The 12,052-nt window shown below is 43.2% G+C and overlaps 1 protein-coding gene across 2 annotated transcripts in view; it reads left to right on the top strand.

Annotated features, from left to right (window-relative positions):
- The window catches only part of MLC1 (modulator of VRAC current 1), a 50,257-nt gene extending 40,617 nt beyond the window's left edge, over positions 1-9,640 (top strand). Inside the window, exons 10-12 of one of the 2 annotated variants that reach the window (XM_060244790.1) lie at positions 2,541-2,663; positions 6,667-6,831; positions 8,984-9,640. In XM_060244790.1, coding sequence (XP_060100773.1) covers positions 2,541-2,663; positions 6,667-6,831; positions 8,984-9,058 — 363 coding nt within the window. In that variant the 3' untranslated portion in view covers positions 9,059-9,640. Of the gene's footprint in view, positions 1-2,540; positions 2,664-6,663; positions 6,832-8,983 lie in introns of both variants that reach the window. The other variant, XM_060244789.1, reaches the window with a different exon arrangement.
- Positions 9,641-12,052: the final 2,412 nt, after the last annotated feature.

Below are 12,052 nucleotides of genomic sequence, written 5' to 3'. Positions count from 1 at the left end.
ATATGTGGCCAAAGGGGCACTTTAATACCCAAGGTTTATACCCGCTTATAATCAGAGACAACTTTCAATCTAATTGTCTTAAGTCTTTTCAGAACCATATTGCCAAGGCTCCTCATGCCCTCCTGTCCTGTGGCTACGATCAGGCAAAAGAGATTAGTTAAAATAGAGGACTGAGGATGTAGAATGCCGACTGATATTGCTAGTCTACAAAATGTGTATTTGTGGTTAAACTTTCAGAATATTGTGACGCCGGCAGCTTAGTTCACATATTTAGAAATAAATTGATTCAGAAGGGCATTTACCCTGGCAAGGTGCCCGCCCCTCCCTTCCGCAGTATTGGAAGGTGGCTATGACAAAACTCTCTACCTGGAAAGGCTCTGCTGCTGTCGACTAAGAGAGGCTGAAACCACAGAACACATGTCTTTAGCTGCCCATTTTATAAGGAAGCACGCGATGAGATTATTACTCTGTTGTTTGACAAAATCTCTGGTCTCGCTGAAAAAGAATTGATTAACTTCTCTCTGATAAGAATGCCAAGATTACAAATCATATTCCCCTGCTGGATCAGGGGAATGCTGTAGACGTAATTTGTCTTGATTTCAGTAAGGCTTTTTTTTTTTTTAAAAAAAAAATAAGGTTCCACATAATATTTTTGTTGACAAATTGTAAAATGTGGTTTGGATCCTATTACTGTTAGGTGGCTCTGTAACTGGTTGACAGATCACACCCAAAGAGTGCTTGTGAATGGTTCCTCATCCTCTTGGAGAGGAGTGACAAGGGGAGTGCCTCAAGGATCTGTCCTGGGACCTGTTTTGTTTAATATCTTTGTATTTTGTTTAATATATCTGTAACTAGTTGACAGATCACACCCAAAGAGTGCTTGTGAATGCTTCCTCATCCTCTTGGAGAGGAGTGACAAGTGGAGTGCCTCAAGGATCTGTCCTGGGACCTGTTTTGTTTAATATCTTTATAAATGATTTGGATGAAGGAATAGAGGGAATGCTTATTAAATTTGCAGATGATACTAAATTGGGAGGGGTCACAAATACAGAGTCACAAATACAGAGTGGAAAACAGAGTCAGGATACAGGGTAATCTTACCTGATAGATGGCATTCAGTGTATGTTCTTTTTGGTTTGATGTTAGACCTTTCTGCACGGTTATGAATCATGTTTTTTTCTTCTATTTCAGTCTATATCTGATATATAGTAATGGTGTTATTCTTTGTGTATCTACTTTAAGTAAACAAAACAAAAAAATTGACAGCCTGAACTGAAATAAATAAAATGAACTTTGACACAGGGGTAAATGTAAAGTTCTGCATTTAGGAAGGAAAAAAATCAAATGTATCAGAATGGGGGAAACTTCTTTTGGCAGTAGGATCTAGGGGTCTTAGTGGATTGTACACTGAACAGGAGTCAGCAGTGTGATGCAGTAGTTAAAAAGGCAAATTCCGTTTTGGGCTGTATCAACAGAAGTATAGTGTCCAGATCACGCAAAGTGATGGTTAGACTTCACCTAGAGTATTGTGTTTAGTTTTGGGCACTAAAGTTTAAGAAGGATACAGACAAGCTGGGACATGTCTAGAGGAGGCCAATGAAGATGGTGAGGAGACCAATTCCTATGAGGAAAGGTTGAAGGAGCTGGGTATGTTTAGCCTGGAGAGGAGACGATTGAGAGGTGCTATGATTACCTTCAAGTACTTGAAGGGCTATCATAAAGGATGGTGTAGAGTTGTTTTCTGTTGTACCAGAAAATTGGACCAGAACCAACAGGTTGAAATTAAATCATAAGAGTTTTCAACTAAACATTAAGAAGAACTTCCTGGCAGAGTGGTTCCTCAGTGGAGCAGATTTCCTCAGGAGGTGGTGGGCTCTCCTTCTTTGGAGGTTTTTAAACAGAGGCTAGATGGCCATCTGATAGCAAGGCTGATTCTGTGAACTTAGGCAGATAATGAGAAGGATGGCAGGAAGGGTTTTATCAGTGATTAGTACTCATGGTCCTTTCTTACATGCCCAGGGAAATGCTGATTGCCCCTTTGGGTCAGGCAGCAATTTTTCTCTAGACCGGTTTTTCTAGGGATCCTGGAGGGGTCTCCACCCCATCTTCTGAGCATGGAGCAGGGGTCACTGGAGACGTATGTGGTGTGGGGAGGTATTTGTGAATTTCCTGCATTGTGCAGGGGTTGGACTAGATGGCCCTGGAGGTCCTTCCAACTCTATGGCTTTAAGTTGCTCAATTCTGTTTGGTGATTTTTTTTTTTTGGTCTTGGAAACTGTACTGTAATTAGATCTTAATTTTAAATCGTTTTATCTGGTTTATTATATGCCTCAAATGTGTTACAGGATTGGTCAAAGGACTGTAATAAAGAATGACCGACTATTTCACAGTCTCTATTCCGTGTGGGTTTCTTTCTGTAAATAATATATTGCACATTCTGTTTACACAAATGTATGCAGATATCCAACGATGTACGACTTCTTAAACCTTCCCCCACACATTAACAATTTTTTAAGGTCACCATTTTATCTTTAATGTAGGTAGAGGTCCTGATTGCCATAAGCAGTGTCACTTCCCCATTATTATTCACAGCTTCTGGATACTTGTCCTTCAGTATCATGCGAACGGTTGACATCTTTAAAAATTATCCACCAGCTGTTAAAGTACGTATTGGTTCTAAATGTTTATGTGAAGCCACTTAATGTATCTTTATGCATGTTGTCGTATTAAATGTAAAGTCCTTTTTTTTTAACTATAAGAAATGCTTTTAGAAACGCCATCTCAGAGGTTTGCTGATTGATTTTAGAGTGGGTAAGATCAGAAGTGCCTTTTGTAGAGATAGGAAGCCTGAGACTGAGAATCGTGAGCCTGAGAGTCTGGTGATGATTGTCAGTTAGTTGTAATATTTATGTTTCAGTGGCAAAAATCTTTGCTTTAAATTTTACATCTGGCCAAAGACATCGGTTTGTTTCAGGAAATAATTTGAGGCACACCACAAAACTGGGAGCCAGTTCGGTGTAGTGGTTGAGTGCATGGACTCTTATCTGGGGGAACCAGGTTTGATTCCCCACTCCTCCACTTGCACCTGCTTGAATGGCCTTGGGTCAGCCATAGCTCTGGAAGAGGTTGTCCTTGAAAGGGCAGCTGCTGTGGGAGTCCTCTCAGACCCACCCACCTCACAGGATGTCTGTTGTGGGGGAGGAAGATAAAGGAGATTGTGAGCCGCTCTGAGACTCTTGAGTGGAGGGTGGAATATAAATCCAATGTCGTCGCCTTCTTCAATGACAAGTGTCTTCTTGCCAGCTGTCTCACTCAATGGGCCGTGTTAACTAGATGCTGGTAGTTCTTATCACAGATGTCCAGAAACAAATTCTCAGTCATTTTAAATATGAGATTTGAAAGAAGAGCATAACTGTTGTTCTTTTAAAGACGGTTTTAAAGTACTAAACAGTTTACTGCTGTCTGGATTTATACCCTGTTCTTACTTTTGTATCATGTGCATTTGTGCATGTGAAATTTTGTTCCTTATGCTTACTTAACTAAACACTAAAATTAATAGCTGAGATAGGAATCTGGTAATATCCCCTTTCAATCTCAGATCTTCAAGTCTTGAGCTTGGATCAGTCACAGATTAGGTAACAGCCTACGTAGTATTGAATAATGACATTGAACACATATACAGAGATCAAGTGGTATTTTGACACGAGTAAGTTCAAACAGTATACAACTTCAAAATGGATCCCCGTCTTGGCTGTTAACTTTTGTTTGCTGAAATTTGCTTGGTTCTTATAATGTTATATTTAGGATTTATATGTGCTACATGTTTGTGTAGCTAGCTTCGCTGGTGAGCTATTGAGTTGTACTGATACCATTTATATTTAAAGACGACAACAACACATTTTGGTCCTCAATTTAACTTTATTGTAATCAAATAAACAATTGTATAATAAGTATAAATAGCGTATCTATGGGACCACTTTGTTTTACCTGTTTCACAGTGTTTTCATACATTTTGTGTATTATACTCACCCCACACAGTGGTCCATTTGTTTTTGTTTAGTTGACATCCTAAGCATTTTAGGTGGTGTCAAGAATCTTAATTATAAGTTAGGAAATACTTTAAGATAAGAACTTTAGTTTTAGCAGCATTCTTCAATTGACTACAAAGTAAAACATACGCATATCAGATGACTAGCTTGTACATTGGGGTTTGATTATACTTGGCTCGAACACAATTCTGCAGGAAATGAATCTGGAGTCTGACGTAAACATTTAATATACTCAGAACAGGCTGTATTTCTGAGAATATTTGGTACATTTCCTAGAGGATGAGAAAACTTTATGTTTTTATTGCAAAAGTAAGCATGGAAATCAAGGCTATTTCTTCAGTATATAAAAACTGAAGGACTATGCTGGTAGTTCTTATCACAGACGTCCAGAAACACTTTGTAAATTAAGTTCTTGTTGTCAGAGCAATACGATGGTTAGCGCAAGCAGTGCAGAACAGCCAACTGACGGCCTATGGATCTGGTCTGCCTCTGGGAATCTTTTATTTGATGCTTAGTGGTACTACCAAAGATTGGTCCAGGTAGAAAGTTTGCCCATAATTTGATTTGTAAGAAGAAAAAAAAGGTGTTGTGCTGTACCAAATATGTACTCTATAGTTTTGATGCTAAACTTATCTGTCTTAAATCTGTATTTTAACACGTATGCAGGGGTGGACTTAGTAATTGTGGGACCTGGGTAAAAGTCCAGAATCATTGCCACCCTTTCTCCTGGGCTAATCAAGGGGTGGCTATTGCCCCACGCAAGGCAGGAGGAATTGCCACCAGAACATGGCTGTCCAAGTGCAAGATAGGGCAGCTGTGAGTGGTGGCATGGGCGCTTGCTTGCTTATTTCTTTATTTATATCTTGCTCTCCCCGCCAGAGCAGGCTCAAGGTAGTGAACAAGGTCGGTAGCAAAATTACATACATTAAAACAAAATAAAACCACAATTACAATTACAGCATCTCCCCCCCCCCCTTCAGAGAGCCGGTTTGGTGTAGTGGTTAAGTGCGTGGACTTAAGTGGTCCTCGAAAGGGCAGCTGCTGTGAGAGCCCTCAGCCCCACCCACCACACAGGGTGTCTATTGTGTGTGGGGGGGGGAGATATAGGAGATTGTAAGCCGTTCTGAGTCTCTGATTCAGAGAGAAGGGCGGGGTATAAATCTGCGGTCTTCTTCTGTTGTGGGGGGAGAAGATATAGGAGATTGTAAGCCGCTCTGATTCAGAGAGAAGGGTGGGGTATAAATCCGCGGTCTTCTTCTTCTTATGTTGTGGGGGGAGAAGATATAGGAGATTGTAAGCCGCTCTGAGTCTCTGATTCAGAGAGAAGGGCGGGGTATAAATCTGCAGTCTTCTTCTTCTTCTTGGGGGCCATGATTGGATGCAGGGCTGGTGCTGTGGATTCTAACTCCCCAGGCAAGGCCCCGCCTCTGCTCCAACTTTCAGTTCGCAGAGCAACGTGGCAACCCCCCCAACCCTGCTCAGCTTTCCAGGTCCTGATAGGGCTGAGCGAGGTTGGTGTGGCAGCAGGCTTGCTCAGAGCCTGGCTCCAAGCGCACCCACTGCCACAGTCCTCCACCGATCTTGCTCAGCTCTCCCAGGAGGGCTGAGTGGGGTCAGCAAAGCAGTGGGCATGCTCAGAGCTCGGATCCAAGCATGCCCACTGCCTCAGCACCCCACCGACTTCGGGAAGGCTGGGGGTTGTGGGGGGTGGCTAGTTTCATGTTCCCCAGGTCTCTGCTTTGAAAGCACAAAGCCAGGGGACATGAAAGCAGCTGGGCAGTGCATGCACAGTGTGCTCCTCGGAGCCCCCAGTATGCCAGGTCGCACCCTAGGCAGCCACCTACCTGGCCTACTCCTGTACACTGGCTGCCCTGGTTGCCCATTGTCTAAGGCCTCCCTTGCATGTAAATAATAAGTAAAAGTAATCAAATAATAATTACATGCTTGAGCAAATATAGTAGATGACTGGGAAGCCTGCACTTCTAAACTGTGAGGAAATATACTGAAGAAGATGAAGAAGAAGGTATTGGATTTATATCCCGCCCTCCACTCCGAAGCGTCTCAGAGCAGCTCACAATCTCCTTTACCTTTCTCCCCCACAACAGACACCCTATGAGGTGGGTGGGGCTGAGAGGGCTCTCCCAGCAGCTGCCCTTTTAAGGACAGAGTCTCAGAGCGGCTCACAATCTCCTTTACCTTCCTCCCCCACAACAGACACCCTGGGAGGTGGGTGGGGCTGGAGAGGGCTCTCACAGCGGCTGTCCTATCAAGGACAACCTCTGCCAGGGCTATGGCTGACCCAAGGCCATGCCAGCAGGTGCAAGTGGAGGAGTGGGGAATCAAACTCGGTTCTCCCAGATAAGAGTCTGCACACTTAACCACTACACTACACCGCTACGCCAAACCGCTACACCAAACTGGCTCTGGAAAACAGAGGTACTCCCAGGAATACAGAAGGTGGTCATGCCTGAAGAATGAAAACGAATCGTATTTTATATCGGAATTGTTGGCAAACTGAAACAGGTGTCTCCAGGAGATGTGATCTGGTTGTGATATAAAACGCCGTAATAGCTGACATTCGTAACATCTATTCTGTGTCTGTATTGATTTTTAGCAGTCTTATGATGTTCTCCTGCTACTTCTAATGCTGATGCTGTTGGTCCAAGCGTTCCTGACCACAGGCACTGTCATACAGTGTGTAAGCTTCAAGGCAAAAATGAAATGGCACGATTCCTTGTGGGTTGTGCCACAAATAAGCAAACAGGAGTATAAAACAACAGAGGTGAGCAATACTTATACTGCATAATTGCTTTTGTTAGGGAATTTTTCTGATCGTTGTCATCACAATTACCATTTAAAGCACAGAGGAATTAAAATCATATGCCCATCTGCAAATTAAGCACTATTCTTGGCTTTCCCCTCTAATTCTATACTTTAATAAATATCTGTGAGTGTTTTCGCACTGACCTTACTCGGGAGCGACGTTCCTCTTCACCGCGCAGTGTCTGCACGGATTTCGCACTAATTGCTCCGCAGAACCCGGAAGAGCCGCAAAGTCCTGCGGCTTTTGCATTGCAAATGTAAACTGGCCAAAACCCAGTTTACATTTGCGACGCAAAAGCCGCGGGACTTTGCGGCTCTTCCAGGGTCTGCGGAGCAATTAGTGTGAAATCCGCACAGACGCTGCACGGTGAAGAGGGACGTCGCTCCCGAGTAAGGTCAGTGCGAAAACGCTCTATGTTTCCTGCAAACTCAATTCACATTTTTTACTCCCCGGGCCACATAGACCCTGGGCAGGCTGGATATCATCTCCCTCAGACCACTCAGGTTCTGGGTGGGCCAAGTGCTACATTTCCTGTGCAGCCCCTTTTTGCAGTTGGGCTGGCTTGGCCCAGGGGTCTCTGTGGCAACCCACCTGGAGAAGTCCTGGTAGCTATCATGGCAAATTTAGTCCAGTTTACATTGTGAGTTGTTATATCTGTAAACAGGTTATTGGTTATTTTATCCAGATGTTTGGCCTAGAGTTTGGAGAGCGCCTAGCAATTTATCTCCTATTTTCTCTATTCATTATCAGTATTTTTAAATTGTCTCACAGATGTTACTCATCACTGTGCCATCTTCAGAAAATCTATAAAACTGGTTCTGATAAATGTTGGAAATTATGTGGATGTTCTGACTTTTTGCATAATTGGTGGGCATGTTCTAAAATGTATGCTTTTGGGGACCTAATTCTTTCCCAAATAGAACAAATTACAGGGGTGCATCTAGGTAATATACCTGAAATGTTTCTTTTAGAATATTGGCCTGCCCTACAGCTATATAAAATAGATTCTGAAAGGCTAGTGATACTGTTAGCAGCTGCTGAACTTTTACTTGCAGCAAACTGGAAAGACTCTTCAATACCCCCGATTTAACAATGGGCCATTAAATTATGGGACCTTTTTATAATGGGGAAACATAGTAATGCATTAATTCCCATTGAATTTGGTAAACAACAGAAATTTATTACATTGTGGTCTCCTATTGCTGAATATTTGTCTGCTGCAAAGATTTTCCCCTCTAATCCTTAGAGAGCCAGTTTGGTGTAGTGGTTAAGTGTGCGGACTCTTATCTGGGAGAACTGGGTTTGATTCCCCACTCCTCCACTTGCACCTGCTAGTATGGCCTTGGGTCAGCCATAGCTCTGGCAGAGGTTGTCCTTGAAAGGGCAGCTGCTGTGAGAGCCCTCTCAGCCCCACCCAGCTCACAGGGTGTTTGCTGTGGGAGAGAAGGGTAAAGGAGATTGTGAGCCGCTCTGAGACTCTGAGTGGTGTAGAGCCAGTTTGACGTAGTGGTTAAGTGTGGGGACTTTTATCTGGGAGAACCGGGTTTGATTCCCCACTCATCCACTTGCACCTGCTAGAATGGCCTTGGGTCAGCCATAGCTCTGGCAGAGGTTGTCCTTGAAAGGGCAGCTGCTGTGAGAGCCCTCTCCAGCCGCACTCACCTCACAGGGTGTCTGTTGTGGGGGAGGAAGGTAAAGGAGATTGTGAGCCACTCCGAGACCCTTCGGAGTGGAGGGCAGGATATAAATCCAATATCTTCTTATTTTCATAAAATGTATTATCTGTAATAGACCTCTGTATGCAAAATGTTTTATATCTTTGGGTGATCGTAAGTTTTGTGTATGTAGATAGTTCTTTATTTTTGAGTAGTAAAAAAATAAAAAGAAAAAAAAGGTAATTGGTTATTTTTATAGGGTGGAGCGTTGTTGTGAAGTTGGAATTTTAATTAAAAGTGTGATTTCATGACAAAATAATCAGTAATGTTTAATATTAATGTCATGGTTACAGAACAAAACCTATCTTTGTGATTCTACGTACTTTGCTAATCTAGCTTCTATTGTTTTCGGTTACGGTGTTTGAAATTTTTTTTTTTTTTGAAATTTGTTTAAGGTGTCCAATAATAGCATGAAGGATTTTGACAAAGAAAAGGCTTGGAAAGCTGTCGTTGTACAGATGGCCCAATGATCCGGGTTTAGGAAATGGAATCAGGAAGCTTGTTGGATTTAGGCACGCTAACCTTTGAATTTATAGATACCACAGTCACAAAGTCGATTGTGTCGCAGCAGTCCCACTGATTACTTCAGCATGATTTGAAGACTGCTGTGCCTAGTCAGAATATTAACACAAAGAAATAACACCTTACTTTAATCCATTTTTGTGTGCCTTTCCAATAGCATGGGCATTTGTATAGTTTCAAGTCTGGGATACAACTCGCTGCAAGAAACGTTTCACTGAATGTTAATTAGCATCTTAATCGTAGCTTTTGGGGGGGAAGTTGCAACAAGACTTTACAACCTTGAAGACATTCATCTGAAACGTAGCCAGTCTGAATAGTTATACATAAGTAACAATAAGTGATAGGTCTTGCTTATTATGACCAACTAATATAACTGCTAGTATGCAGTTAATAGAATACATGCTTTTGTAAAGTTATGGCTGCCTAGTATAACTGATGCTTTTGCTTATGTTTCACATTTGTAGAAGTTATCGAGAATCCCTTATTACTTTTTTTGTATAAAATAAAGCCATTATCAAAAGAGGAGCATACATGTGGTTTGATGTCCAGTTTATACAAAATTCACAAAAGCCCTGTCATTACAATGGTCATGGCAGTTTCAAAGCAGGAATCTGTCAGTGGACTAGTTTTGGACAGGTTCCCCCCCAGGGTGCATCATGGTCTTGAAGTACAGGACTTTCCACGATGGACGTGAAGGGCAGCCATTTATTTACATGGGAGAAACTAAAGAGATCAACTTAAGGAGAAGAAGATATTGGATTTATATCCCGCCTTCCACTCCGAATTTCAGAATCTCAGAGCGACTCACAATTGCCTTTACCTTCCTCCCCCACAACAGACACCCTGTGAGGTAGATGAAGATATTGGATTTATATCCCGCCCTCCACTCCGAAGAGTCTCAGAGCAGCTAACAATCTCCTTTACCTTCCTCCCCCACAACAGTCACCCTGTGAGGTGGGTGGGGCTGGAGAGGGCTCTCACAGCAGCTGCCCTTTCAAGGACAACCTCTGCCAGAGCTATGGCTGACCCAAGACCATACTAGCAGGTGCAAGTGGAGGAGTGGAGAATCAAACCCGGTTCTCCCAGATAAGAGTCCACGCACTTAACCACTACAGGGGAAGAAGGTCTATGAGAGCTATTGCTGACCCAAGGCCATTCCAGTAGGTGCAAGTGGAGGACTGGGGAATCAAACCCGGTTCCCTCAGATAAGAGTCCACACACTTAACCACTACAGTGGAAGAAGGTCTATGAGAGCTATGGCTGACCCAAGGCCATTCCAGCAGGTGCAAGTGGAGGAGTGGGGAATCAAACCCGGTTCTCTCAGATAAGAGTCCACACACTTAACCAGTACACCAAACTGGCTCTCTTGCTAAACTTGCTTGAGCTTGCAAAACTTGAGGGGAAGCGGGAATTTCTGATTTGGGGAGGGGGGTCAGCTTCCTCAGCGCAATGATGTCACTTCTGACACAACCTAGAAGTGACATCATTGCACCAGGTGTGATGCTGTAGCATTCTCCTGAAATTCTGTGGTTTAACTACAATTTGGATGAATACTAGAGCATCACCTGGTGTGATGATGTCAGTTTGGGGTCATGCATTAAGCAACATCATCATGCCAAGGATACCAATCATACCCCGTTTCATTCATTGATTATTGATTATTTCAGTTTATATACCACCCCTCCTCCACAAAGTGGAGCTCAGAGTGGTTCACAACTGTTTAAAACAGGCATAATAAACATAGTTAAAACAGCATAAAATGCAAAGTAAAAAACCAAGCAATTCACAACTGATAGCAGTGGTTCCGGCATTAAACTAAGACAATACATAACCAGGAAAGGCCTGATGGAAAAGCTCAGCTTTACAGGCCCTGCAGAATCTAGGGAGGTCCTGCAGAGCCCGGTCTCATCTGAGAGGGCATTCCACGAGCACAAGGCTATGATTGAAAAAGCCCGGCACCACCACTAGGCCGTGAGATGATAACCACTGCTGCCAAGGGGGATCATAAAACAAGATGTGGTCCATCAGTTATGATGGTCCCAGGTTGTTTAGGATTTTAAAGGTCAAAAACAGCACCTTGAAGTTGACTCGGAAATCAGTAGGCAACCAGTGTAGCTGCTTTAAGATAGGCTGTATATGTGAAAACCAAGATGTTCTGATGAGAAGCCCAGCAGAAGCTGCATTTTGGACAACCTGAAGTCTCCAAAGTGCCTTCAAGGGCAGCCCTGTATAGAGCAAATTGCAATAGTTTATTCTGGAGGTGACTGTGCCATGAATCACTATGGCCAGATCCGGCTGAGTCAAATAGGGGGCCAGCTGATGAGCCTGGTGTAGATTTTTTTTTTTAAAAAGTTTGTCTCACAACTGTGAACACTTGTTTGTCCAAGGTAGAAAAGGCATCCAGCCAGATCTCAAATATTTAATGGAGTCCACCAATGAGATCTGGAACACATCCAGAGTAGGAAGCTGCAAACCCCGCCCCCCACAGGCCCAGTCTTACCCAGCCACATGGCTTCAGTAGCGAATGGATGACGTTTCAACCAGCTCTGCCTCAACCAGTCAACCATGGTGTCCAGTTACTGGGCTAGAGAAGAGAGAGCTGCTTCTGGTTGTTTATCCAATAGGAGGAAGAGCTGGGTGTCATCAGCATACTCGTGGCAACCAATTCCAAATCTCCTGACAAGCTCTGCTAGAGGACATATATAAATGTTAAACAACATTAGGGATAGGACCATTCCCTAGGGCATCCAACAGACCATATAGAAGACCCCCTGCCCTCTGACTGCATCCCTGGAGAAATGAAGCAAACCAAGATAATGCAGTACAATTAATCCCAAGGGAGGCCAAATGGTGGACCAAAATTGAGTGGTCCACTATGTCAAATGCTGCAGAAAAATCCAACAAGATTAGAAGTGCTAAACCACCCTCAATCCAACTGCAGC

The sequence above is a fragment of the Heteronotia binoei genome, chromosome 8, assembly GCF_032191835.1.
Source record: "Heteronotia binoei isolate CCM8104 ecotype False Entrance Well chromosome 8, APGP_CSIRO_Hbin_v1, whole genome shotgun sequence".
Lineage (NCBI taxonomy): Eukaryota > Metazoa > Chordata > Lepidosauria > Squamata > Gekkonidae > Heteronotia > Heteronotia binoei.
Note: the sequence above shows the minus strand (reverse complement) of the source record. Positions and strands in the feature narration are given on the sequence as shown.